This window comes from Phaethon lepturus, unplaced genomic scaffold, assembly GCF_000687285.1.
Source record: "Phaethon lepturus isolate BGI_N335 unplaced genomic scaffold, ASM68728v1 scaffold52341, whole genome shotgun sequence".
NCBI classification, from domain to species: Eukaryota; Metazoa; Chordata; class Aves; order Phaethontiformes; family Phaethontidae; genus Phaethon; species Phaethon lepturus.
The window spans coordinates 7,856-35,414 of NW_010519489.1; the positions used below are offsets into that span (position 1 = coordinate 7,856).

The following is a 27,559-nucleotide window of genomic DNA, read 5'->3' on the forward strand; positions in this document are numbered from 1 at the left end:
TCAAGGCAGGGGTCTAGCAGAGACAGCATTGCTCCAGGGGACTCTGCAGCTGTAAAATGGTTGCTAAAAGGAAGGCTGAACTTCTGTGGCCACTCTAGAGGTGCTAGGGAACATCATTTAGCAAGGTAACCGATGTAACTTGTGCCAAGTGGAAAGGTAGCTGATTTCCCTGATGGAGCCATGGCAGCAGTATGAGAAAAGACAGTATGGGATCAGAAAGTTGTCTAATTAAACAGTTTCTGAAATTTGCAAAGATGTGAAAACACAGCCAAAAAAGTCATCTGAGCAGTTTCACCCTTGGTATGTTAGAAGGACAGGGCCTATTTGACATTTAATTCGATGAGAACATGACATCTCACCTGGGTGGGCTACGAGATGAACAGTCTGATCTTGTTTACTAAGTAGGTATGTTAGACAGGTACATTTTAGAGTTACATTTACATCTAACTTCTTGTTAGATACACCAGCTTTCAGATCCTTCCATCCTCATGACATAAGAGATCTGTTTTTCGGTGAAGTGCACTGTTACCTGAAAGCAGCCACCCTCTCTGTACAGTGGAAGAAAATCTGGAAATATTCTAGATTACCTGACATTACTTAGTGTAAAGGTGTGCTTCCTTGGGGGACCAGGTACTGTATACACTTTTGTCTGGTATCCCCAGTGAATCCAGGCTCAAAGCTGGGAAGTGTACATTAAAATAACCAGCATCAAGTCTTTCAGCCACGAAGGAATACAGAGGCCTGTACTGATGACTCAAGCACGTTGTATCTTGTCTGTATGATACTTAAGGGCTAACTCTGTAAACTATACTTGAATGCTTCAAGTACCAAAAGTCCAAAATCCCAAGATTCTTACAAGTATTATGAAAGTATCCAAAAGTTTAGAAGACTGCAGCAGCAAACATCACAAGACCAAGCACTGAATAGCTGAAAGAACACAAAATACATCAAAAAAACCACGTTCCTTCGATCAACTCTATCCTGAGATAGAGCCTGGAGAACATGAAGACAACTATATGGATAAATTCTGAGCGCCTCATGACCAGGGAAAGTTTGACAGATGGGGAAGGATTTAAATTCAGGCTGATTAAGAAAACCTGCAAAATTACAGATTTCCTCATCACGATGTCTGCTCTGACACCAAAGTTGCAAAAATCAGGTTGCAGAATGGTCATTGAGACAGCATGGGGACTCTCCTACTGCAGCAGATTGTACCTAATCTTGTACTGACCAAGTACTCAACTCTTGCCCTCTCTGTAAAATTTATTGCTGAGAACTGCCCTGTCACAGACATTTCAAACACACTGTAGAACTCAGCCTCGGAAAGTAATTTCAAATGAGCTTTTTGAGGAAAAGATGGCTAATTTTTTTTTCCCTAATGCACACTCTTACTTAAATCTGAAATTCCTAATATGTATCAGTAAAGCCCAAGCACAAAAGCTTTGACTTGTGTAGTTAGCATAGAATCTGCCATGCAATGCACAATTTTCAGAAACAAAGTGCTAATCTACACGTGGGTGTGATCACGTATGATCCAGCCTCAGACTTTCATTTCTCTTATTTCTATTTGTATGTGATACATTAGTGTATAACATCATGATTGTTGCAACACTGGTGCTTCAAATGTCCAAAAGGAAATCAACTCTTGAAAATATATACAAAAAAGGGTCTAGTTTGCAAAGGAACTGAACAAACTCCCCTTTCACAGGAAGCACTGCTGTGCAATCAAAGCCATCTTCTGTAAAAGCAGTAAGGAAGCAGGATATAACATTTAGTTTCAAACTAATAACTAATACTAGATTTTTGGAGAAAGGGAAAAGAATGTAGTCATTGAGTTAGACCCAAAGTTTAATTGCTCTTTTTCAATCAGGTATTAGAATAAATTTCAAAAGATGGTATCCTTGTAAAGAGTTTATTCTACAACCATCTTTGATTCACTAAAACTGGTATTCCAAAGGGAATCAGAGTGTTGTTTTTTAAAAAAAAACAAAACAAAACCCACTAAGGCCATTTTCCTTCAGCTTTAATTATTTCTTTTTTATTTTTTGTAAGTCAAATCAGTCAATATATTGGTATTCCTAAATCATCCATCTTGCATTTTGATGAGTTAGTCTACCATCATCGTTCTGAGTTACGAAATTTCAAAGTCTCTTTGGAATACTAATTTCATATTTATAGGTTTCAATTTTTTTATTCCATCCTATTTCCCTGATTTTTTCTTTGACAGTTGCTGATGTAAAATGTAATATAAAATATTTAGTCACAAAATAGTATTGCTTTTATGCACATTGTGGTAAGATTATTTTTTTTCCAATAAAAACTATACCATCTTCCATAAAATCCTAAACATATTAAGAACTGTGATGCAGAACAAAATTACACAGGGTGAAACAGGTACCAGCACAACAGTGAGATTATATTACATCAAAAAATTTTAATGGTCCCAAATATATACTCAACAACTAAGCATACACTCAGGGGGGGCAAAAAAAAAAATTATGACACAAAAGTGACCACATCTAGAATTCCACTCAATCTTTAATCAAGAAGGGACAAACAAATCCCCCACCTCCAAAAAAAATTCTGCAGTTTAAAGGGCAAAGGGAACAGATTTAAAAAAAAAAAAAAAAAAAAAAAGAGGAAACTTTATATTCGGCCCTCCCCCGTAGAGGTTTTTAAAACCTGTTGTAGCTTGACTAAAACGTTCAGAATGTATGATTTCAAAGGCAGGTCTCTTTTACACAAAGAAACTGCTGGCATTCTTAACTAGTGAAGAATTATGGCAAAACCCGCCTTTTCTTCAGAAGTCTCATACATGGTCCAAGAAAGCATATTCTGATTGTAGCAACTGACCAGCCAATCCAGAGTTCCACTAACAAAACTCCTGCCCTGTTGGCTTTTTGTTTTGTTTTGCTTTTTGTTTGTTTTTGTTTTGTTTGTTGTTTGTTTTCCATTTCCTTCCCTGAGAAAAGGGCAACATGTGGTCCAAGCTGGAGAGCTCAAAGGCATAAGTCTTTCCCCTAAACAAAGTATTTCCCCTCCTTCTGCTCCTTTGAATTGGCACTTGATTGGCAGAAATCCGTTTGTATAGGTTGATCTGTGTCACACACAGTAATTCACGAAAGATTGCTGCTTTGCTGTGGGTTTGTTTTTGGAAAAAATATCCTTCCCCCAACTGGTGATGTTCTTCAGCAGTTGCCATTATGATGACTCAAGTTTTGCTTTCTTTGACAAAGGTAAAGTTTCCTCTTTATCTTCATCTTCATCATCCTCTTCATCATCATCAGGATAATCTACAAGCCCAACAAGGCCTCCCTACAAAGACAGACACAATTACTATAATTAAGAAAATGTTTGTACATTGGTACTTCATGTTTGTATTGCAAAATGATGTTTGCACAGAATATTGCCATAAGCATACTGATTCATGAAGTTTTGAATAAAATGAAGCAGAACAAAAACAAATACTTCACTATGAATGAAAATGACATTGTCTGAAAAATGCTTAAATCAATAAATCCAAAATGGGGTTTTACCTATCCAACTAGATAGAAATATTTCCAGTTGAATTTTAAGAAAATACAAAAATCTTAGTTTTGCTAAGTGTCACTGCAGCTATATCTGTAAAGACCTAGATTTTTTTTTTTTTTAACCAAGCATAGCTGACTGCAGCAACAAGCAACCTGGAAGCACTTCAGAAACAAATACAGAATATCTTGCCATTTTAATTTTTGAATTACGACACTTTTAGAACACCGTGTCTTCACAAAAGCTAGACTAAATGTGTAGTAACTTAAAGAATTTTTTGTATAATATAATTGAATGAGGTGTACAGGTTACAAAATTTAAACATCTTGGCAGCTGAAAATGAAAGCTTATCTAGTAATAGTATAAACTCCCTTGTATTGCAATTAACCACAAATTGTAAGATTAGGCAGCTCTAGACACACGAAGAAGCGGCATGAACTTCTAAAACTTCCTCTAACTACAGCACGTTGACATTTCTGAAGCTTCACCAGCATTTGACTACAATGGCTGTCACTGGTACTTTACGCAAAGATCACACTACATAATCAGTTGTCTAATGATAAGACAACCAAACCAGAAAATTTCAGACAACTGTATGCCAAAATACAACTCAATAAGCAATTACACACATTCTGTACAGTCACAGACAACATAACGCTGAGTATATACTACACATAAAATAACAAGATCAGGTAATTAATGAAAAACCCAATTTCAACACTGTTTCTAGTTTGTGACTGTGGCACATTTATAAACAGTGTAAAAAGGCAGCTTATGCCTGAATCCATGAATGTTTTTTCAGTGCACTGCATATTCAGTGTAATCTGAACATTTTTCTTTTGCCACCTCAACTTAAAATTTTGGAGCCAATACTGTATGCAGTACGCTCCATATATAAAGACTCCGTTTCAGATACAAGGAATTATATTGCCTGTGAGAAAACAAGCCTCCAGCAGAAATACAGAACTAAATTCCAAGCCAATTCTATCCCTTTTAAGAATCGCTTTTTTCATAAGTGAAATAAATCTGCTCCCCCTTCCTCCACAGATGGATTTAGAAGAAGTATCACTTAGTTCTTCATCAGCCAAACTCTCCTCATTCAGCTGTTTTTAACAGAAGGTAATCCAAACATAAACTCTTAAGCAATGTTCGACTATAAGAAAGAAAAAAAACGAAAACCCCATTTGCCGTTACTAGAAAGTTAGGTTAAGAAGCAGTATGGTGGCATTAAAAATAAGGATGAATCAGAGTTATTCCAAGGCTACCTGAGAACGGAGCTACCTACCTGACCTTTCAGAAATGGAAACACTTTTTATGAAAGTAAAATCTCATTATCTGAACTATGCTGTACCAACACTACCTTACTTGTCCCCCAGTGCTGAGAAAATACCAGTCACTATTTCCCTGACTTGGTTTAAATAGAGCTTTAGCCAGAAATCTGGTAAAATCCAACAGCACCATAAAAATGTATTTATAAACACTGGTTTGGGGTATTCATTGCAGGTTATACTGACTCTTTTAGATGGGCTTTCTTCTTCTACTTCAGTATGTTCCAACACAAAACGATATGTTATTTCAAAAGGTAAGAGAGTCACACTAGATTATTAAAAATGGTTTATGTTTTGGCTTACAGCAACCACCCCTCCATAATACAATTTCTTTCTTTCACATGTGCCAGTTACATCACTTTGAACAACATTAAAATTGTAGAAATTCTCAATGGGGTTGGGGGGACGGGACACCGTGGAGTCTGGCAAAATTTGGCAACATTTCCAAAGTATTTCTGTATTTCTACCTGCCAAATACCCCTGTGCAATTTTTAACAAAAGTAAAGTGTTGTCTGTATTTCACAGTAAAGACAGCTGCAAGCAGCAGCTAGTTGTATGCTTCATACTTTAAGTCTGGGCATTAAAAGAGCCTTTACTTATTTTTATATACATGTCAGATCTTCTTAAAGATGCTAAAGGCCAGACAAAAAAGCACACACAAACCAGAGAGTCCATTCTGCTTAATGTGTCAGAATTCACACAAACTTGAGAGAGATGCTAAAGCAAATTTCTAGTCTGTAACGACGAAGTCAACCTAGGTCCATTCAATATTACCTTAGTTGTAATAGCTGCCATCTGAGATGTGCTTTTAGAAACCGATCCTGGAGATCCCGGGGACCCTGGGGATCCGGGAGACCCCGGGGATCCAGGCAGATTACTAGCAGATGACTGGCTGGTAAGGTTAGATTTTGTACCACTGGAGAAGGAAAGCTTGAAACTTGGGCTCTGACGACCTGAAAGGTTAGTTTTCAGAAGAACTTCCTTTTCTTCACTCTCTTTTACTGGAGAGAAAAAAATAAACAAAAAAAGTGCAGAAGTAAAGCAATATTATTGAGCAAAACATTTCATTACAAATCACTTTCCTGTGTGGAAAAAGGCTTAATACTTTATGTACAACTTGGTAGAGTGAGTCATCATAGACTTTTTTTTTTTTCCATACTACTATACCACCTACAAGCCATTGCCACTGTCCAGGAATGAACACTTTTATTCTACCAACGATGTCACCTGAACATTTACATCAAAAATTTTGAATTACAAACCTGAATAAAACACAGGAAAACTTGACTATCAGCTAAGATTGTAATTCAAATGCTTTAAGAAATCAACAACAATATTTTGTATCATTCCGCTTAAAAGACAACAAAACTTCTTTTGAAGGTGTGGTCCACCAACCTGATGTCACAATTTCAAAATCTAAGAACTTCAGAATAAATACATGCAAATTCTTCATTGCAGTAGGACTAAAGAATACAAGTCATGGCTTCTGCATAAGCCATATGGCATTCTTCTTCTCATCACTTACATTTTTTCCTTTCCATGAATTTACTGATAGGGTCCATAATATCTTCATCATTTTTAGTTTTGTCAGAAGGGGGCACCACTGCCTCTCCATCTTCCATATCGTCTTCATCGGTATTAAACCACATTTCCTCTTCATCCTCCAGGGTTCTTGCATCCCTTCTGTATCTATGGTTTCTCAAAATGGAGCGCATGCTGCAGAACAGTAAGTTTTAAAACTTTTGATTAAAAAACCAACTCATATTAATAATAAAACTTCTACTTGAGATTTACAGTGACAGCTTGTCATGGGGTTATATATATATTTTTATATATATATATATGTATATAATTTTAACAAATGGGGTCCAATACATTAAAGAAAAAAAACAACAAACAGCTGAAATCTAACTTAAATATGACTCCAGCTTAAAATAGATGCATTAAAAAACAGCTCTCTCTTTCTGCCAATTTTTGGTCACTATCAGTATTTTCCATTCTTCAGACCTTTGGATACAAAGTGCTACTTCTCCCTCCCCATTTGATCCATTATTAGTATTGGTCTATCTCAGCTCCACCTTCCTTTTGTTTTTTTCTCACAGCAGCAGTATTATGGCCTTGGAGAACAGGAGAGTGATGTGCACCCTGAAGAACAAAACCCTTAACAAATTTTCTGTAGCAGTTGTTCAAAATATACTGGCCACAATGTAAGTCTGAAATTTAATGTTTTTCATAAAGCCTCTGTTACTGGAATTAAAATGTTAATAATACAATCTGAGCTTATTCTATTTAGAAAAAAGGTCTTGCATTGACTGTAGGAAAAAGCCAGAAAGGAAAAATTAGGAAATTACAAGGTATATATAAGAATGCTAAATGTATTTTTCAAAATAAACCTAATTCTGAATAGTTTTCTTGCCAACGCTATCAGCTGGATCTATACATACTGCATCATTTTACACTGCATTTAAATTCAAGTTCTGCTAATATTGCAGAACTATTAATTAAGCGGCACTCTTCTGAATACTTTTGTGGCCCATGTCAACAAAATTTTTGGCCTCCTTCCTTACTGAACTATTCTTTGCTAAACTGTGTGAACAGATTCTTGTTACTTTTGCATTTTGTTATTTCTGTGTTTTAACTTAAGAAATTACATGGACTGTGAACAGGGCTTGTGCAGCCACTATATAAAATGTAGGAAGAAGGTAAAAACTGGGCTGGGTTGAGCTACAAACCTCTTGAAGCTGCAATTTTCTGTTGGATGAACTCATGCAGCCCAACTACACACAATCACTTAGCTCAACTTAAGCCAAGAAAAGACTAATGTTTTACTTCCTATACTGGATGAAAATTACTGAAGGAAGCTGCTGGGTGTTCTTTGCAACACACACATTAATGTGAGAATCGTAGGCTTGAATTTCACAGCTGTTTAAGTGATAAGCTTAGCTGACAAAAGCCAAAATAATAACATCTCATCTGTAAAACATTAGTACTCAAAACCACAGATAGCGCAAATACTCTTGAAAGTGCTTCAACATTTCAAAATAAATCTACGATTATACTCTTATTTTAATTGTAGAAGTCTCAAATTTAAATATTGGCTAAGAAATCTTGTGGCAGAAATAAAATAACTTAAAAGTCTGAGATTTCAAGATATCCTAGTATGACTAATCAGGATTAATTTTATAATGTGTTTTCAAACTAATTCAAGACAACAGAACAAGAACAGATCTTGCTAACAATTCTTAAGAGTAACCCATCTATTCACAAAAGGAGTCCAGTTTGTTTGAAATAAACTACAAATAAAAGTAATACCATTTGACAAAAATAAATGGAGTAAGAAGTCCTAAACTTCCTATTTTTATACACCCTAACCTTTTAACCTTGGGTAACTGCATACTAAGGAAGGGAACTTTAGCTCTGGCAAACAGGAGTGATTCAAGTGTTACATCAGATTGTTTTTTACTCTATCAGCAAATCTAACACTGACAAAAAAGCATCCTCTGAAAATTTCTTTGTAATTCTATTTCTTAATCATCTTAGTAGAGCTTAGCTAAATATCTACTCCCACAACTCACTAAAAGAAAATGTGATGTGAATTTTTGAAGGAAAAATCCACAGAATGATAATTCACAACTGAACAATCTTTCACATCAAACAGTGGCAATCTGTTGTTTAAGCAAGTGAACTTCAGATACTTGACAGGCTTCCAGCCTCATTACAACAGTGCATGTAAGTTCAGGATATGACAACTTAGTATTATTACTGGGGGTCCAGCAATATGCTGGATAATGCTAATATGCTCACTGAAAGCTGATCAAGAATTTGAAGCAACACATCTGAAAATCACACGATTAACCACATATATTCATCAATATCTGAGATGCAAGCAGGAGTCTAAACTATTTACATTTCCCACTATCACACAACAACCCACCAATATTCTCAAAACAGAATTAAAGCACTGATATACCAATAAGAGCATTTAGTGCATTTTACCTGTCAAGTTTTGGATTATCTTGTCTTTCCCTTTGTTGCTCAAATCGTAGTTTTAGTCCTTTGAATGTTTGCACATAATCTACATCTTCTAGCGCCTTCCAGTAATTTTCAATTACATGAGCTGTTAGCGATTTTATATCTTCCTATAGGAACGAACAAACATAAAGTGACTTAAATTCACTTGAATGAAAATATTTAATACAATATAAAAAGTAACTGAAATGAGAGATTATTTTTAAACATTCCATACGAAGCATCATCTTAACTAGCTTATGTAAAAATGAGTATTACGCATACAAGTGTAGTTAAAAATCTAGACCTTCAAATTTTTTATTTGTGAAACAGGCATAATAATAGCAATTTTCTAGCAGTATCTCCTTCAAAACACACGACTAGAACCTAAAACCCTGATAGAAAATTATACCAAAACCAGTTCTAAAAGGCTTTTCCTACTGCCAACTTACAAATATTTTTATATTGATAAATTAACTGACACCTGGTGTAATCAGTCAATTAAAAAATTCAGTTACAAGATACAGACTTAGCATTCATATTGTTTCTTTCCTCACTGCAAATAAATTACTTATGTAAAAATAATTATTCAGTGCATTTGTTGAGGATGAGAACAAGGAAGATATTCTTCACCAGAAACTAACATCAGGGTTTTTTCTTTGTGGCCATATAGTGCTGGTCAGGGTCTTTTACAAAAAACTCCCAACTGTTCTGCTATTTCAGTTCAGCCCTGTGGCTGCCCAAAGCAACTCCAGGCAGCTAAGACTAGCATAGGTCTGCATACTGCAGCAGGAAAATTGCTCCTGTGCATCGTTTGGCTTTCTTTGCACAGCACAACCACCGGAATATACTGCAGAATAACCATCTCAATTACCACGTACTAAGGACAGGCAAAGCAACATAAAGCTTAATACTGGTTATTTTCTTTTTTGGTTATATGCTCAAAGGCCACCTTTTATGAATGGTAATACATCAGTAATAACAAAAGCACACTTTTTTTTGAGCTCTTCAAGAATAAACCTGAATGAAATAAAATTGACAAAAATTATTTCCAGATGTCAGGAAGTATTCTGGAAATGCAATCTGGGTATCTATGTGCGAAGGAGGATAAGAAGGAAAAAAAAAAGATTATTTATTTCCTCATAGCATGAGCTGTAGAATCAGCACACAATCCCATGGAGTACTGAAAAACCACAGCACAAAAGTCAGGGACACCAATGTGGATTAACTTTTTTCATAGCTTCAAAACCATTTTTAAACCAATTCTTCCATGATGACTAAGTCATCTCAGTCTTGAATTGCCTCGAGTCCCAACTCAAAGATGAAGGCTGCTATCAGCACAGAAGATTTCCAGAGGTGACAAAACCTCCTTTTTTCCCCCTCACAGACTTACTCCTCCCCAACTGTCAGCACCCTAGCTTCGCCCCAGTTACCACGTTTACAGTCTGTACAGCATCTTGCCAGAATATGGATGCAGACAACAGTGAGGAAACAGTACTGTGCAGACAGCCAAATCGGCACGAATATTTTAAGAGACTACCCATAGAAGGAACTTTGTAGCAGTCCATTAATATAATAAACAAAGACTGGTATCTTCTGTATGTTTCTATATTCTGATGAATTGGTATTACAGCGCACGACTAAATTTGATGGTTTTGTAGCAGTAGTTTCAAATGACATTCCTGTCATAACAGGCCCATCCAGCCTGCATGATGAAACTTGATTAGGGCTGCCTTTGCAAATCTGGGTACTGTGAGTACACTGAGTATCAAGTGAATTTAATTTTCAAGTCATGGTACTGTTTGAACGTAAGAAAGAACACGTATGAATACGTAACTCATACAAAAGAAAGTTCATTTAAATACAGTATCATATGGTCACATCACTGATAGCATAATTTAGGGTACAAGCAAAAAGAACTGTTCTTGAACTACAAGATTAAACAACACACTAATATCTCTTCAGCACATAACAGCACTCACCACTCTGATAAATTCAAACATCTCTATTATAGCAGAGTTCATCAGATTATAACGGGAACCATTATTTAGAAATGCTTTGACCACAGGTTCAAACAAAAAACTTTTCATTATGTAACGGTTGTAGAATTCATCCTTTAGTCCAATTATCTTTCTCTTGAAACGAAGGGCACCTGAAACAGAAGTGTTGTCAAAAAAATTTTTTAATTTAAAAGAAAAAAATCCCAGAATTACTCAGCATTAGTTAGGGCAATCGTCAATCTCTGTTCTTATACAGCATTACACTATTAGGACCTGGTAATACATTCAGCTATTCACTGCTTCTCAACAGTCTTGACTATACTGCTGAAGATTACTTATCTATTTTACCACAAAGAAATCCTCCATCATAATTGTACAAATGAAACCACCTCTGTTCACTGAAGAAATAATATACCACTGTTTATCTATATTGCTACTAACATAAAGGTCTATTTTTTGATTTTTTAAAATTACTTATGATAAAGATAAAATACTTTCTCAGTAGGACTGGGAAATTTACTTATCATTCCTATTATTAAAATGTAAGTTTGATTACATTTCATGAGACATATTTGATTAGAATGCAAACTATCTCATTTTAATATTGGTAAATGACATTTTCTTCACACACATAGTAAAGCGAAGACTTAATTTACACCCAGTTTAAAGCTCTTTCTAAAACCTCAAAGCGTACACAAGCATGTGAATGTCCATGCATAAACAGAAAGTAGAGTATCTCCTCACTATAAAGGCAGTACATTTTGGTTAGCAACTAGGTGTACATAAAAAAAGATTATTCAAGGGTTCTAAAACCAAATGCAGGTGATACAGTTACAAATTTAAAAGGTGGTACTTCTTGTTGGGTACTGCTCAGTCAACTTTAGGTTTTGCTCTACTCTATGTGCACAACAGAACTGGGGAGGGGGCGGAAATTCTGGAGGCAAGTAAGAGATAAGTCACACTGCTTTGCTATTACTATGCTCAGCATGGTCAAGAAACTATCAGAGTTTGGAAAGCAGCACACTGAACTTCTGTGCTGCTTAATGCAGTCAGATAACCATATCTCTAACTAAATACCTCGGATAATTTCTAAAAAAAAAAAAAAAAATCAAAACTTACAATGGTTCTCTTAGTATACTCAATATTGAGATACCGTCTTTTCAATTCACCTCTACATTGAGGTTAAGAAAAATCCTTCTGCTTTTTAGAAAAGACATCTATGAACACAAAATTATTTATTAATACTAGCCGATATATCTATAAATTGGTTATGAGAAACACAGAGTATAATAGTAGAATTTCTGTATTCAGTCACAAATTGTCATGATCTGTGAACAGTTTTCTTCCCGCAGAATGAAGATACCTAACACTTCACATTCACAAAATACTAGTTCATTCTTTAGCTTTCAAACTTACACAATGCCAAGAAAGCATGCTTTGAGGCCATGAGAACGAGCACCCTTCGCAGGATATCCTTGTTAATGATGTAGTTCTTTATGTGATAAGTATGATGTTCTACGCAGAAAGTTAGCAATTCCAGTATTAATGCCAAGAGCTGGGCTGTCTGAAAATCGTCTATAATAAAAACAAAACCAAAATAATGAAACATATCTAGGATATCGTCTTCAGAAGATAACTTCAAATATCCAACTGCAGCCTGGTAAACATTTCCAAGTTCTTGTGTATTCCCACAGATAGTTCAGAGAACATTCTGGGGGATATGTTTAGTCTTTAAAATAGAAATTGAACAAGAACATTATGGACTAAGTTTATTTACACAGATATGGCAGGAAACCCTCTTATAGGAAACTATAGGAACAATTACATTTTGTCTGTCTTAAATCAGTGTTTGAAGGGTTCAGAGAGTACAGTACTTAACACTAACATAAGCAGTCTTATTTAACCAAAACTCATTATGATGTCCATGTCTGTATCATAAAACACTGCCCTACATACAGTACCTTGACTAAGTTTGTACCAAAAATGTGATCTACTATGCCTTTTAACAAAAGTACTATACCAGAAGTATCTCAGGCTCTTTTAATACTTCTAAGACATAATCGTATCAGCATATACAAAAAAGTAACTCAAATCCTGCTTTTAAGTAGACAAATAATAAATTAAATACATGTTAGATTTAATAGTTCTTAAAAGGTAATGCTACCTTTTTAAAAATACTGCCAGACTGTTGACCGTTAAAGAACACAAGTATTTTAAACAGAAAAAATTCTCACTTCCAATCTATCTGGAAGCCAGTTGAGATAAAACAGATTAATTTAACTAATGCCTTGGAAATCTATACAAAAAATTTAAATATTTACAGAACATTTATGTATCATTTATGTACCTCCTTTTACACCTGTTTTGGATGTGTTATAATATTAATAACCAAACAGTGCTGCTGCTAGCAGCCAGCAAGAACAAGTTACTTCATCACTGATCTCTGCTTTCGTAGTCTGATTTAGAACCAATAGCCTCAAACTCAGCTCAGTATTGCGATACACACCTTCTCAGGGGCAATTTTGCATCCTCTCTAGTAATCCCTGACCTTAAAAAACATTTACACATGTTTACAAGTCTATGTCACTGAACAGCCCCATGAGTTACTAAAAATTATACAAATATTTTAATTTTTGCTGAAGCAAAAGCTGCAGCAAGTGTTTTCCACTTCTTAAATCAGATGTCTCTGCTGAATTTTGTGCTTATAAACTATTTAAATGACTAAATCATGAATCAACATTTTACTTTATCATAGTCTCAGATTCTCTTTAAGACAGAAAATGTCCTTTGACAGTTACTCTGTTTTAAACATTGACATTCAACAGTCTCGAGCCCAACATCCAGAGTGGCATTACCTTTGCTAGGCTTGTCCTCTGTGGTATTGGCCAATAAAGGGGCTGTCAGAACATGCATACAATGTTTGTAGAAGAAACCCAAGAACTCTGTCTTTTCTGTTTTCTAAAGAATAATAATAATAAAAAAATATTTATGTAACAAATCACCAAATACTCTACCAAAAACAACTGTAATTTCATTTGAAGGTATTTACTTACATTGGCAGTGGCAAGCATATTTTCTGGATCAACTAAAGTACGAAGCAAACCCATGAGTAGCACTGCCCCTCCAAGTTCTGGATCTGTGTCACAAATCATGTGTTCTATAATGAGGTTAATGAGTAATATATCCTAACGGGGGGGAAAAAAAAAACAAAAACAAAAACAAAGCAAAAATCAATTCTAATGCTACTCCCTTGCCCCAAATCCGAAATGATGTTTTAGAAGTGTTACTGCCTGGTTAAAAATTGTGTTCTATCAAATTTTTGTAAAATGTAAACAGCTACCAAATAAAAAACCCCAAGCTTAACAGAAACAAATTAACTTTACATGCCAATGACACATTCTTGTAAGCAGTTCAACAGTAACAAGGCAAGTAGTGAAGAAGAATCTTTCAAAGCAACTAAAAGTGGTTCTGAAATTAACCATCTAATTTAGAATTTAGTCTGAACTGAAATACCAAAAGACAAGAAGTACGGAGGCAGATACTTAACAGTCTCAAAATTCAACTGATTTCTGGAAGTGTTTTCAGAGTATAGAAGTTTTCATTTGTGTCCTTCTTTAGCATACATACCAAGAGTTTTATTTCCACAAACGTACAACAGTAAATTTTATAATGCTATTGAACTTGATGAGATTATTTTCACCTAAAAATAACCCCAATATCTATTTGCAGAAAACAAGAGTAACACATAGAAGTAGAAAATAGTATTTACATTTAGGAATCCCTACACTGAAGTTGCTTGGTTACCAGCGTCCTCCATAAAAGAGGACAGCCATCAGATTCAAGTGGCTGGAACCACCTGTGATATTCCCTATTCCAGCTGCCCCTTTCTTCCAGTACAGAAGTAGCAGCACCAGCAGGGTCCTGTTCTCTGGCATGTTTTTAGCATAAACAAGAAAAAAAACCAATTAACTATCTCCTCTACGGAAAAGGTAACACATGTTTTTTCTCCACCGAATACCACTTTGAAATACTTTTCTTACTACTAGTTGTGGGCTAGCATTCTGTATTAATCAGCAAAAATCCTACAAAGGATCTCTGGGAAATGTAAACCTCTGTCAAAAAGGGTACTTAAACACTTAGGACAGTAATTCCACTTTCAACGTGTGTGATAGTAAACTGAACACAGGTTTCTTACAAGTAAATTACAGACCCATGTACATGCTAAGATCAAGACTGAAATTTGTATTTTGCATTTTAAGGAGGCCATCATTCAAAACCACTATGTTTTGCTTGTATGATAGCTGATGTTAACCAAAATAGTGGTTTATGGTAACATGTTGTACTTTACACGCAATGGAACAAGAATATGTGAATGGACGAACACTTATCTCACCTAACAGAACTATTCAAAACATGGTAGTTCAGTTTTCTGTCACCATCATGACTATATTCAACACTTCTTCAGAACTAGGGCTCATGTCATTAATAGAGTTGTAAATATAAAATAGTATTTTCAAAAAACAATACACACATTTATAAGGACCCTGTACTTACATCATCATTCTGCTGCGCTTCCTGCATGACAAACTCTCGTACCATAGAAGGGTTATATTCAACCAAATATGAGAATATATCAGTGGCTGCACTTCGTACTTGTGCATCATCCATACCCTGAAAAAGTCAAATAAAATAATTTGTTTCCTTAAAAGAAAATGCTTAAATGGAATGAAAACCAATAATCATATAGCTTTTAATTCCTACTTACAAGTCATACCTATTACTAGAACTGTATTCTAAAACTGAATTGACTCTAACCTCCTCTATTGTACGTTTGACAACTGTTGGGCAAAATAAATTTTATGGTTTCCCTGCCCTTTGTCCTATTTCCTTACTTAATTATACACCAAGAAGCATGTAAAGATAGGAAAGCAAATGACAATACAAAAATGTAAGAATGCCAGGGCACTTACTGATGTCATATTGAAATTGCTTTTAAAGTTTCATAGAAATATTTTAAGTGTTCTGAATCTCAAGCTAAGACAAGACAAATGAAGCAAACACTTCAGAAAACCACGTGACTGAAGATTGGCATGCTTACTTTAAAAAAAAAACAAAACACACAACTCTGGAGATAAACAAAATCGTTATCACATATAAAATTGAGCTGACTTACCAGTATGACTTCTAGTGCTGGCAGTATGCCCATATTTGACAAGGTTTTGAAAAATGCATCTCTGTTTTGAGGTTGCAGTGTTTGAGAGAATGCACAAAACTCTTTCAGAAAATTTACCTGAAAAACAAGAATAATATACTAGTTAGTAATTAAAAAAAGATGCATGTACCAAATTGTAGTAACTGTCCCTTTCATGTACATTTTACAGATTTCTTACCAATTCCTGTCTTTTCTCCTCATCTGTGGCTTCATCTGTTAGTTGTGCAAACAAGTCTGTCAGAAATTTTTCATCTTCCTACAAAGGCAAAACAATACCATTTGTTTATCTGACAATATCAAAAGGCATCCCAGTGTAATAAAGGTCTTCTAAACCATGCTTCCTGCAATTAAGAGAACATAAGCTTGTGTACTGTAGTTAAACATACCAGTATCAACTTCCTAATTCAATTTTCAAACAAGTTAATATGAATCTTGTTCTTGAGCTGTTATCATGTTCAACAACACCCTACCCACCAACACTTCACTCTCAGTTACGATGTATCTTGAATTGCCTTTTGGCTGTCCTTTTTCTATTTTCTACCGACATTCTCATCATTTTGTCTATGACTTCTCTAACTTCCTTCCCCCTTGTCACATGCCCATCCCTCTAAACCATGCTACAATACCCTTGCTTCAACTGTTGACATATTTTGATAAACATGTTCTGCCACTCAGCCCTAAATACATATGTCTCTGGAACGTTATGAGATCTTTGCAGCAGAACTAAAGCAAGGACATGACAGAGGGAGAGCTGCGTAGTATCAGGAATGAGGTGAGATTCTTTCTCCTCTGTGCTGTGAAAAGAGTGTTCCTATTATGTACAGCATTTATTGGGCATTCTGGCTGGCAGCAATCAAAAACCATTGCATTATTTTTCATGCTGCTGTACCTTAGCAAAACTACAAACAGCAGCCAACACATTACAAATGTGTATTTAGACTGAAAGAAGCAGCAATACTTAGCTTCCCATAAACTTTACAGTCCTAACAACTAGAAGATTATTATAACAGAAATAAACCTTCCCCTACCCTTTCCCCAATATTACAGAGTAATAAGACAGCACTTGCTTGAAAGATATACCTGTACATCAGATCTGAATAGATCTTTTTCAAAAAGCTGCCAGAGTGTTTTTTCTTGTGTAGTCAGTAACACCATGTGCAATATCCCTCTATCCCAAAACCGCAGTGCTAGGAACCCAAGTTGCCTTGCTTATGTTTACACAGCATAAAGCAGAACCATGAAAGTACTTCAGATACATTCACATAAACTTTCTTATATTGCAAATTATCTAGGTACCTCATCCAGGTTCACCTTGCAGCCTTCCTGAGAAAATGAGTGCCTCAGTTCCAACAGCACACCATGCTAATGCAGCTATAATGCTGTCACAACCCAATCCAGGATCTCTACATGTACTACACAACATAGATAAACCCAAAATAGGTTGGCATGAGCTACTACCCTACAAGGCATTTCACCACACTATAAGGTAAACCCTGTATTTAGGATATGCCACACGTTTCCTCTTTTTTGTCGCTGTGCTTCTAACCTGACCCAACAGTCTAGCAATAATGGACAAAGAATGATTTCTAGACACAATTTCTGGTGCTATTTCTGTGACTGCTTCAAAATCAAAACAAAACGTGGTAGGAGAGGCCTCATTTGAAGGTTACTGAAATTCAACATGGAGGATCAAGCACTGGAAATGTAAAGTTTGACTTTCAGATTTCATCAAACATGTTCAAAACTGCTATTAGGGTCTTTGATTTCAAGAAACATAACTTAAGCTGTGATGAAAGAATACAAGGATGTTTGTCTAACCTGCCATCCAGCCGTGAGATGGCTTGGTAAGTTTTCTGTTCTAATATTTAACTTGTTAGACATTATTGGTAATATAACTAACCCACAGTAGAGATACTGACATACTTGTTTACTGAAATAAAACAAAACCCCACACAACACAAAAACCCCATAAATCCCAGTTCTTTTGAAGAACATGCAAGTTATTCTCCATGATTAGCAGTGCATTTAAGAAAAGGCTAAGTAGTTTGCTTTCATTTCTCTTTTTGCTATCTTGATCAATCTAATCTCTTCTATCAAAACTTTTGATAAGATGCATGCTTATCCCAGACTGGAAAGTGTAGCCCCTATTTCCATTCTTACCATGAAATGAACTTTTCACCTCCTTCATAATACCCAACAGTAAGTGCAAGTCAACACCACAGAAATCTCTCAGAATGATCACTTGGAAAAAATAATGGAAATTTCAGCATTTAGACATATCAGAGCCATGATTAGGCATTACCTAAAGTATCAAATTATTTTTTTAAGTCAAATGTGGAAGGAGAGGAGAAAACCCTGCACTGCTGGTGATAATGTGGGTCTCTCTCATGACCCACTGCAGAGCCCCAGGGACAGAGGTGGGTGGGAAAGCTGCACCTCCAGCACTACACGGCAGAGCATGGCAGGCAGGGCCTTGCTGGGCAGGGCGAGCTGGGCAGGACCCCTGCCCAGCTCTCTGATCAGATCCTGCCACATCCCTGCCTGGTTTAAGATGTAGCCATCCACAGCAGAGGACAACCCACTCACCCTGTTACTGGGCTGGTAAACATGTGGGACTTGTAGAGGGGACTTCCTAACATTGGGCAATAATGAAGACTTCAATGCTGACACTTAATGTTTCAGAAAGAATTTGCAGAAGTTCAGTATGTAATCATTTTTCAACCTTCCACATATATACTATAATGCAGTATTTTACAATTCTGTATTAAATATCACAGCATTTCCCACACCCATCTTCTCTCAAACTCCGTTAAATACATTGTCTTTTTAAATTATTAGGGTTATCTGAAATCTCTAGGCCTCAGAACAACCATGATCTATTTAAAACCAGACGAATTAAGACGGATCTGAATGATTCGAAACATCCCACCCTTATATGGGTAATATGCGGTAAAAGGCAGTTATTCCAAGGAAATAAATCACCGAATCACAGAATCACTAAGGTTGGAAAAGACCTTCAAGATCATCAAGTCCAACCGATAATCCAGCGCCACTGTGTTCCCTAAACCATGTCCCCAAGTGCCATACCCACAAGTTTTTTGAACACTTCCAGAGATGGCGACTCCACCACCTCCCTGGGCAGCCTGTTCCAATGCCTGACCACCCTCTCAGTGAAGAAATTTTTCCTAATATCCAATCTAAACCTCCCCTGGTGCAACTTGAGGCCATTTCCTCTCATCCTATCCTAGTTACTAACATTGCAGTTATGTCTTAGCCCTGAAATGCATTTAGGTGCTATGTCATTCCAGATGCTTAATGAAAGGTAGGTTGTAATTGATGGGAAAAACCCCAACCTTCTCACATTTATAAAAAAATTGTGATTGCAATGAACATTCTAAATACAAGATTCTCTTTCTCAAGCTGTAAAATTACTGACAAGGGCAGCATATCTAAAGATACATTCCTGAACAACACTACCAGACTCTATAGAAATACACAGTCTCAGAGCAGGGTTCATATATTTTAGAAGTCACATAGCACTGACACCAAGTGCTAGAATTACAGACGCTTAAATGTTTTCTGGTTTTTTTTCCAACTTCCAAAAATCCCTCAAAATCTATCTGTGAAGTGAACACATCGCAAATGCATCATTCTTTGCAGTTTCTGGCCTCTTCTTGCAGACAAGTATCAAAACCCATTTGGATGTATCTTAGAAGCTGTGAAGGTCACAATTGTTTTCCAAGAAAACAAAACTGCAAACAATAGTTTTTGGGGTAACTGGAGAATTTAGCTATTTTCCCCATGCACAGAAACTATTAAATGTCCAATACTTGAACAATGCAGATACCAAACACTAATTATATTCATTGAGGCTTTTGCAAGATCTAAGTAGATGCTCCTAGGATTCAATACCTTTCAAAGTTTGTGAAGATAAAATTAAGCCAGGCCATCTACTTAATCATTTATGATTTTAAAAACAAGAAAACCCACAGACAATATAGGATCACAAAAAAGACTCTATTTACATTTGTGATTCAACTTTCAAAGCAGTCCTGCTCTTCCCAAAAGGCACTTAAAGCATTCTTCAAAAGCAGGCCTCTCTTAAATACTATTAACTTTCAGTTATCAGATACTTCATGTCTGTGATTACACATAAATGACAAAAAACACCCCTTTCTCAAAAAAAGTCCACCTAAGCTGGTGGACATATTCTCTATCCCATTTTCCACCTCCATATTTGTTTTGGGCAGAAATAATATTTCAGCCCAGAAAGTGGAAGTTTCATAAAGTGTTACCAGCAAACAGAAAATTACAGCTTCAAACATACATTCTTTCTTGCTACCACACCAGAAGATTTAAAACAGTTTAAAATGTTTCAGTCTCCTTTCTCTCAGACTGCCTTCCCACACATGCCTTCATTTGCTATCAATAAGCTATTTCCACATGAGACAACACGCTGAAACAGCAGCAGGATCTACCTGATCACATCTGGAATTTCTGCATATACTGAAAATAATTTTCTGCAACGAAGAAGTTAATCTCAGAATTCATTAGCATGCACCACTTGCAAACTTCTTTCACTGTTATTTCCCTCAGAAAGTGGCATCCTTTTATACTTTATTGCAAGGTAAATTTTGCTGAAAGCAAATCTCCACAGTTATTCCTGAGCCAACTACTGCAAAACAGCAGACCAGCAGGAGATGTTCCAATCCTCACACATTTGGGCAAAACTACCAACATGCACCGACACAATTCTTCCTCTAAAACAACTACAGATAAAATTACATTTACATCTATAGTATTCAGTTACAAATAAGTAATTATCTCTAAAACTACTTTCAAAATGAAAAACAGCCCTTTGTTATATATAAATCCAGTAAAATGTACAGGTGTACCTAAATGCCTACAATTTTTTAGTTATTGAAAAGGGAGATAGGGACTATCAGTAATATGATTTCTGTATTTAAAAAATCTGATTTACCAGTAAAGTAATGCCATGTGATCACTGCTCTACTAGGTACATAAATATTTTAACATATATCCAGTATTCCCCTTCCACTCTTCACTTTCCTGAAAATAAAAGACTGAAGTCTAAATGCACATACTTGAAAGTAATCCTAACGATATTCTGTATTCTGGAAGATAAAAACACTGCAGGATCTTGCTGGCAAAAAGAACACGCCAATGAGAAAAGGGGGAGAGAACCGAAGGAAACAGTGTTTGCTCACTCTATGGCGCAGTTTTGCAAGTTTTTGTTTTTTTTTAAGAACTAGTTAATAATACAAAGGGAAAGAACTGGTGGCCTCCAGTATGGACATTAGTATGTATTTTTTAAATTGCAAAAGAGCGTCATATAAAGTAAGAAACACCACTTACCTGTCCCACCCCCACTCTCAAAACTTGGCGAACTCCATGTTTCAGCAAGGTTTCTTGGTGGCTATGACATCGCAAGACTAGAACAGGCTGGACCCCAAGCAGTAAGAGCATATTACATCAGCATAAGAGGGGCTGAAATTGGAAAAAAATGTTATATACCTCTTTCGTATCTTATGCACAGTGAATCACAAAACCTGCAATTGAGTAGGCTTCCACAGCAGTTAATTCTGTAGACTGGAAATACTGGTATCGTGGGCTTACTATCCATCATGACCAACAGTATCTAATTCAGTGAGATCTTGATGTAGTTATTTAAAATGACAGATCTTAGACAATCAAATCACAAATACACTAACCTCCATTTCTCAGAAAAGCCCATCAGTGTAAGCATTTTTATAAAGATCATGGGAAAGCTAACCTTAATGAAGAAGGGAGGAATAACAGCCCATAACCTTAAGTGCCAAAAGTGATCCATTCTCTATTTTTGGTTTTACCACAGGATAGGCAAGTTATTTACCTACCAAAGAAAGCAAAATCATGGAAGCAAGTATCTTCCATGACTACAGCATTAATAATTTCCTTTTTTTTAAAAAGACATCCAAAATATCTACTAATAAAGCCAAAATTCTTAAGAATCAGCATATTCTTATTTACAGAATTCACTAGTTATAATTGAAAAACTGATCTTAAATGTCAGAGACCTTTAATGACCTTAAATGTCCTATCTTGACACCAAATACCTTAAATACGACACAGTGGTAATTTAGAGTAGTCACCTGGCCTGTCAAAAAGCATAAGCCACAATCTGCACAGAGTCTTGCACAAATTTCTAGTAACGTTTCTGTAACTAAGGTATGGCTGAGTTAATCTGAGATGAGGGTATTGCAAAATGACACTTTAGTTAATACATAGCTTGACATGAAAAGGGCTCTTTAGACCTAATCTTTTTTTTCCCGTAGTGGAGTTAACAGTTTTTCTTTTCCTTTCCTTCATAGCTAGTGAGAGATAAAAGAACAGAATATAAACCAACTCAGTTTTACACGCAATAGTTGCAGTATGTCATAGGATACCAGCTGCTCACAGAGTTTACTTTTAACCTGAGAAGTAAAACTTCCTAAAAAGATAGCTCTTTTGTCACACTCTCAGTGGTCCAGGAGAGACAACCTAAAGTCAACAGCAGAAGCATAACAACTTGTATTACGCATCAACTAAGAACTTGAGACTCATCCGTGGCTTCTAATAAACTACCATGAAGCATCCCAGAAACACTTCAATTAATAATGACTTCTAAAAGAAATAGCTTCTTAGGTACACACGTAAGGTTAGTGAGCACCAGGATCTCATAAGATTTAAAACAATGAATACCAGGAACTCCAATTACAGACAACTTTAAATCTTAGTAACCTCCCCCAAAGTACTGTGATACAACCAGCTACAGAAATGTATGTTACACCACACCATAATGGAAGAAAGTCCTTAAGAATTAGTTATAGAAATGAAATAACAAAAGCAGTCTTTTAATTTTGTTCTCAGAACATTATTTATTCTGCTTAAAGAAATGAGAAGGAACAGTATCATACATTTTTTACACAGACTGTGGGAATGGGGGGGTGGAGAAAGGAAAGGGGAGAATGAGACTTTAGGAGGCAGAGATTACAGAAAAGTGCAACCTGACATATTGCCCTGTAAATAAATGAATAAATAAATGCCAGGTAAGTAGGTTCAAACCTTGGCTTAGAGCTACACTGTGAGAACTCGAAAAATCATTCCATCAATCAAGCCTTCTAATCTCTTAGAAATGCAATGAGCATATAATTTGTGATAGCCTCTTTTAATTCCCTCAAAACCAATAATGGATCATCAATGTCAAATAATTCCCAACACTCTTATTTATAAACTCAGGGAGTTCCCCCTCAATGCTATAGATCTATACTGTGAAAGGCCTTGGAAGTGTAATACAGCATAGGATATATTTTCTTCCTTGTGTGCTACCACTCTTGGCTACTCAAGGCTGTAGAAAGCACTTGAACAGTTTGAAATACATATCAAACTTTGAAAGTTACACAATGCTAATTCTTCTGGCTCCACTGCACAGGGAGTATACTTTATTCTCAAGCACAGACAACAGCAACAGAAGTGAAGATAAGGTTCAGAATCTTGCGATTACACAACAAATCAAAATCTGATCTGAGCTTCTATGTCAACTGTAACTGCAACTAACAAGTTTCTCAACCACACTAAACCTTGATATTCTAACCCAAGCTTACCCTACTTCTATTAACACAACACAGGTTGTAGGAGACAGAAAAAAGGAAAGCAATCGGCCACTAGTCCTTGATCAAGTTACCTTGGGATTTCTGGTAAACACACTCTTAATGATTTTGCAGGATCAGGTCCCCTTTCTCCTTGCCCAGGTTCCTTTTCAAAGTTCAAGATCCCTTTCAAGAATCAGCCGCTGACACCAAGACTCTTAAATAATTCTTCCCCTACTCCTCCTCAAGCCAAAATGTATCATCCTCAGGACTTTGCTTTTAGCAACCCTTGCAAAGAGATCAAGATACTTTAGAGATACTAGTCATACTGGATACTCAAGTTGAGGCTCTTTAACTGAATTTTTTTCAGCATTCTCTCAAAGTTAGACTTGTAAGTTTTCTCAAATTGTCCACTCCAAAACAATTAAGGCCTTCTGACTCTTTCAGATACACATTTGTGACTTTGTTTTTCAAGGACACACATACAGACATGAAGAGTTTGGTTCAGTTGGGCATAAACTGGGGTCTAGTACTACTGATGATGCCTCAGGTTTTCCACCAGGCCTCCAGTGGCTGCTCCAATAAGCGATGGTCTGTCCACAAGGCACATGGCTCAGCTGCCAGGCCCGGGTGATGTCTCACACATCTGGCTGCCTATCAAATATTCCATGTGTGGACATGATAGATTAAAGATTCAACACAATGGATTAAATAATCTCAACATTCTGATCAACTGAGTGTGGCGGACGAAAAGTCAGGAGCCCTAGTTTTGACAATGAATTGTCATATGAGCTTGCAAAAGGAATTTTCACTCTACTTTGCTGCATTTTCCTTGAAATTAAATGAAAGGGTACATTCTGAGATTCAACTGAAGATAAAAATTATTAACTTATCAGTAGCATCTAGCACTTTGTCCATTTCTCGGAGTCAGATAGCCCCTATAAAGACAGTGACTATTCATTTATTAAACATTAGGAGAATTAAGATAACTAACTTCTACAAACCAAAACACAAATGCTCTAACACTTTGAGTTAGCTGAAAGCTTTATGAAGCTCCCATTACAGAGATGTGTCACCTATTTGTACACAATTCAGAAAAGTTCATGGGTCAATGCCGAATACTTAAGACACGTAGGCAAGATATCTAAAGCATCATATAATCTCTTTACATTTGCAGTAAGACATATGTAATGAAAAACTGGTAATTCCAAGCAATATTATTTAGAGACTTATAAGACAAACCACAAAAACATTCAAGCACCTAAGGCAATGTTATGTTCTGAACATGTACTTTGCAAACAACTAATTTAATTTACTTCAAAATTAGAAACAGTTATATCCTGGTATGAGTTTATATTTGTGAAATTTAGGTGAAGTAATTTGATTTTTTTTCTCATGGTAACATGACAAAAATTATCCTTAGTTGGAGTGCCTAAAGGTCTCAAAACACAGGGGAAAAAAAACCCCTAACAAAATCAACCCTTCAAAACACAAACAGTACTATTCATTCCAAACAATCCTCATTCAGGATTCTATATATGTTTGCTCCATTTAAATCAGTTAGAGAATCTAGTCCAAAAATCTGAAATTTAAGAACGTATATTTAACAGCTCAGTACTCAAATCCATGCCTTTTATGTCATATTCAAAATGACTTTCAGAATCACAGAAGTGAAGGTTCCACCGAAGCACCTCAAGCTTTCCAAGAAAAATTTTCCAACTTTCTCTGCCCAAGAACAAGTAGAGATTGTGAAATTCTGACTTACCTGTAACATACCAACTATTTCCACTTTATTAAAAAAGATGAAAGAATGAAGTGTTGATAGCATATTCTCCTCAAAAACTGAGGGAGTGGGTAGGACCATATCTTGAATATACTGTACTCTGTATGTCTGATGTATTTTTTGCTTCAGCTCTGGATCAGATATAGGAATCACCTCTTTAAATTTTGCCGTTTTAGTCAGAAATTCCCTGTGTTTCCGAGACTGTGATAAAGATGGATCATACTCTAGGCATCCAATTACGTCCATTATACATTCCTCAGAAAACATGACTTCAAAAAGTGCAGTTCTGTTCAAAAGGAAAATTCCCTTGATAATTTCATATAAGTGGTGTAGTCCTTCAATGTTTTCCAAGTCTTCGCACACATGAAAAATTTCTAAGAGCTTCTTAATATAGCCCTCATTTTCCAGTGCTAGTGCGAGTTTTTCACGACGTAATGGTGAAGGCAGTGAAGATGCCACAAGTTCTGCAATTTCTTCTAGTCGACTTAATTCACAGGATGGCAATTCTAGACCTGGTGATGACATATCATCAAAACGTTCTTCCTCAGATTCATCAACAAGGTCCTGAGTAATATCGACAGAAGGGTCTTTGCCTTGAACCTACAAAATAAGATGTGCTCAAAATAGTGTTTAATGTTTACTGCTACTTGAATGCTTTTTAAAAAAATACCATTTCAAATGTCACACACTTTTTCTTTGTCCAGACACTTTTGTATGGCCAAAATAGTGCAAATGTAAGTCAGATGTTGAGTACGACTGGTTTGGAAAATAGGAGATAATGAAAAGACTTCTTCCAACAGAAGGCTCTACAAAATTATTTCTACATTAGATACCTAATTCTATTTGTTTTCTATAAAAAGGAGGAAGAATAAAGAAAAAAGCTGAGTTTTCGGAGTAGTTCAAATAAAAAAGGAAATTCATAATTACTGGTATGGACAACAACTTTTTAAGAGACTACCGAGCTAAGCTACTTATTTCCAGCTTTATTCTCTGCAGACAGATTTTTCAAATGCAAACCAGTATTACATCAGTGCAGTGACAGCTTTAAACATTTATGTATAGGCTATTTAACTGCTCTTGACACTTTTCAAAGCTTCTGCTACCTCAAACAGAGTAGAGAGGCCAGTCTTGTTAATTTAATGGTTGTTTTCAGTTCTGGAGAGCTGCAAGTCACAATCTGTTACTATGTACTTTCTAAATACTCGACAGAGGCACAGATTACCCTTTTAAGAAAACCCCAAACTAACATTAACAAGAAAGCAGTGGAAGCCTGTAGCTGTCAGAAAAACAAGGTGCAAAGATCTCTTTAGAGATACAACGAGGAAACTGCGGAAAGTACACACTAGCGGGAAAAAAAAAGGGACAGATGCTTGGGCACGAGCGTGTTTCAGCTTTAATGACATTTTAATTGTAGTATCTGCTTGGAGTCTGATGTATCAAATCCAGAAAGACACTGCTGTGCAGAACAACAGAAAGTACTGTTCTCTTTAATGCTGAAAAATCAGCAAAAAAAAAATCTGGGAGAAATAATTCTTCATGGATAACAGCAAGCCTATACATAGATTAAAATCAAGAACGCTGTTAAAATCCACATACTGTTCTGCTTATACATCAGCAACAACTTCCAATATAAGTGGTATCTAAGTTTTCGAAGAAGAAGCTTTAGTGACTGAGGAAGCTTAAGATCTTGAAAGTACACTAGACACAAATACAATAGCATGGCCTCAAAACAGGAAGTAAAGACACTGGTTTCTTACAAAAATATTAGATCTTTATATGAGGCTGAGGAAGCTGGGCTTCTTATCTGGGTGTTTCCCAAGAACACAATTTCCCCTTTCCCCCATTTTGTTTCTGTCCCCAACTTTTGGTCCTTTCGCTCCTAAGGTTCCTGGAAATGTTTCTGTACTTATTTACATAAGTGGTAAACTGTTCAAAAGTCTCATTCCTAAAAAAACGAATGATCTACACACATGCAATTATGAAACCAGATTTCTTTTGCTTTATTTCTGAAATCCATGAGAACAAACTCCAGAAGAGAGCGGAGAGAGCTGAAGTCTGTTAAGAACAGAAAG

At 36.0% G+C, this 27,559-nt stretch overlaps 1 protein-coding gene across 1 annotated transcript in view; it reads right to left on the minus strand.

Annotated features, from left to right (window-relative positions):
• Nucleotides 1–2,522: 2,522 nt before the first annotated feature.
• The window catches only part of SMEK1 (SMEK homolog 1, suppressor of mek1 (Dictyostelium)), a gene marked incomplete at its 5' end in the record, with an annotated part of 36,192 nt that continues 11,155 nt past the window's right edge, over nucleotides 2,523–27,559 (minus strand). The window contains 12 exons of the mRNA XM_010297045.1: nucleotides 2,523–3,315; nucleotides 5,631–5,857; nucleotides 6,382–6,572; nucleotides 8,853–8,995; nucleotides 10,847–11,016; nucleotides 12,281–12,439; nucleotides 13,720–13,822; nucleotides 13,918–14,049; nucleotides 15,419–15,535; nucleotides 16,038–16,154; nucleotides 16,255–16,332; nucleotides 25,470–26,087. Of these exons, the coding sequence (XP_010295347.1) occupies nucleotides 3,202–3,315; nucleotides 5,631–5,857; nucleotides 6,382–6,572; nucleotides 8,853–8,995; nucleotides 10,847–11,016; nucleotides 12,281–12,439; nucleotides 13,720–13,822; nucleotides 13,918–14,049; nucleotides 15,419–15,535; nucleotides 16,038–16,154; nucleotides 16,255–16,332; nucleotides 25,470–26,087 (2,169 nt within the window). The remainder of the gene's footprint in view (nucleotides 3,316–5,630; nucleotides 5,858–6,381; nucleotides 6,573–8,852; nucleotides 8,996–10,846; nucleotides 11,017–12,280; nucleotides 12,440–13,719; nucleotides 13,823–13,917; nucleotides 14,050–15,418; nucleotides 15,536–16,037; nucleotides 16,155–16,254; nucleotides 16,333–25,469; nucleotides 26,088–27,559) is intronic.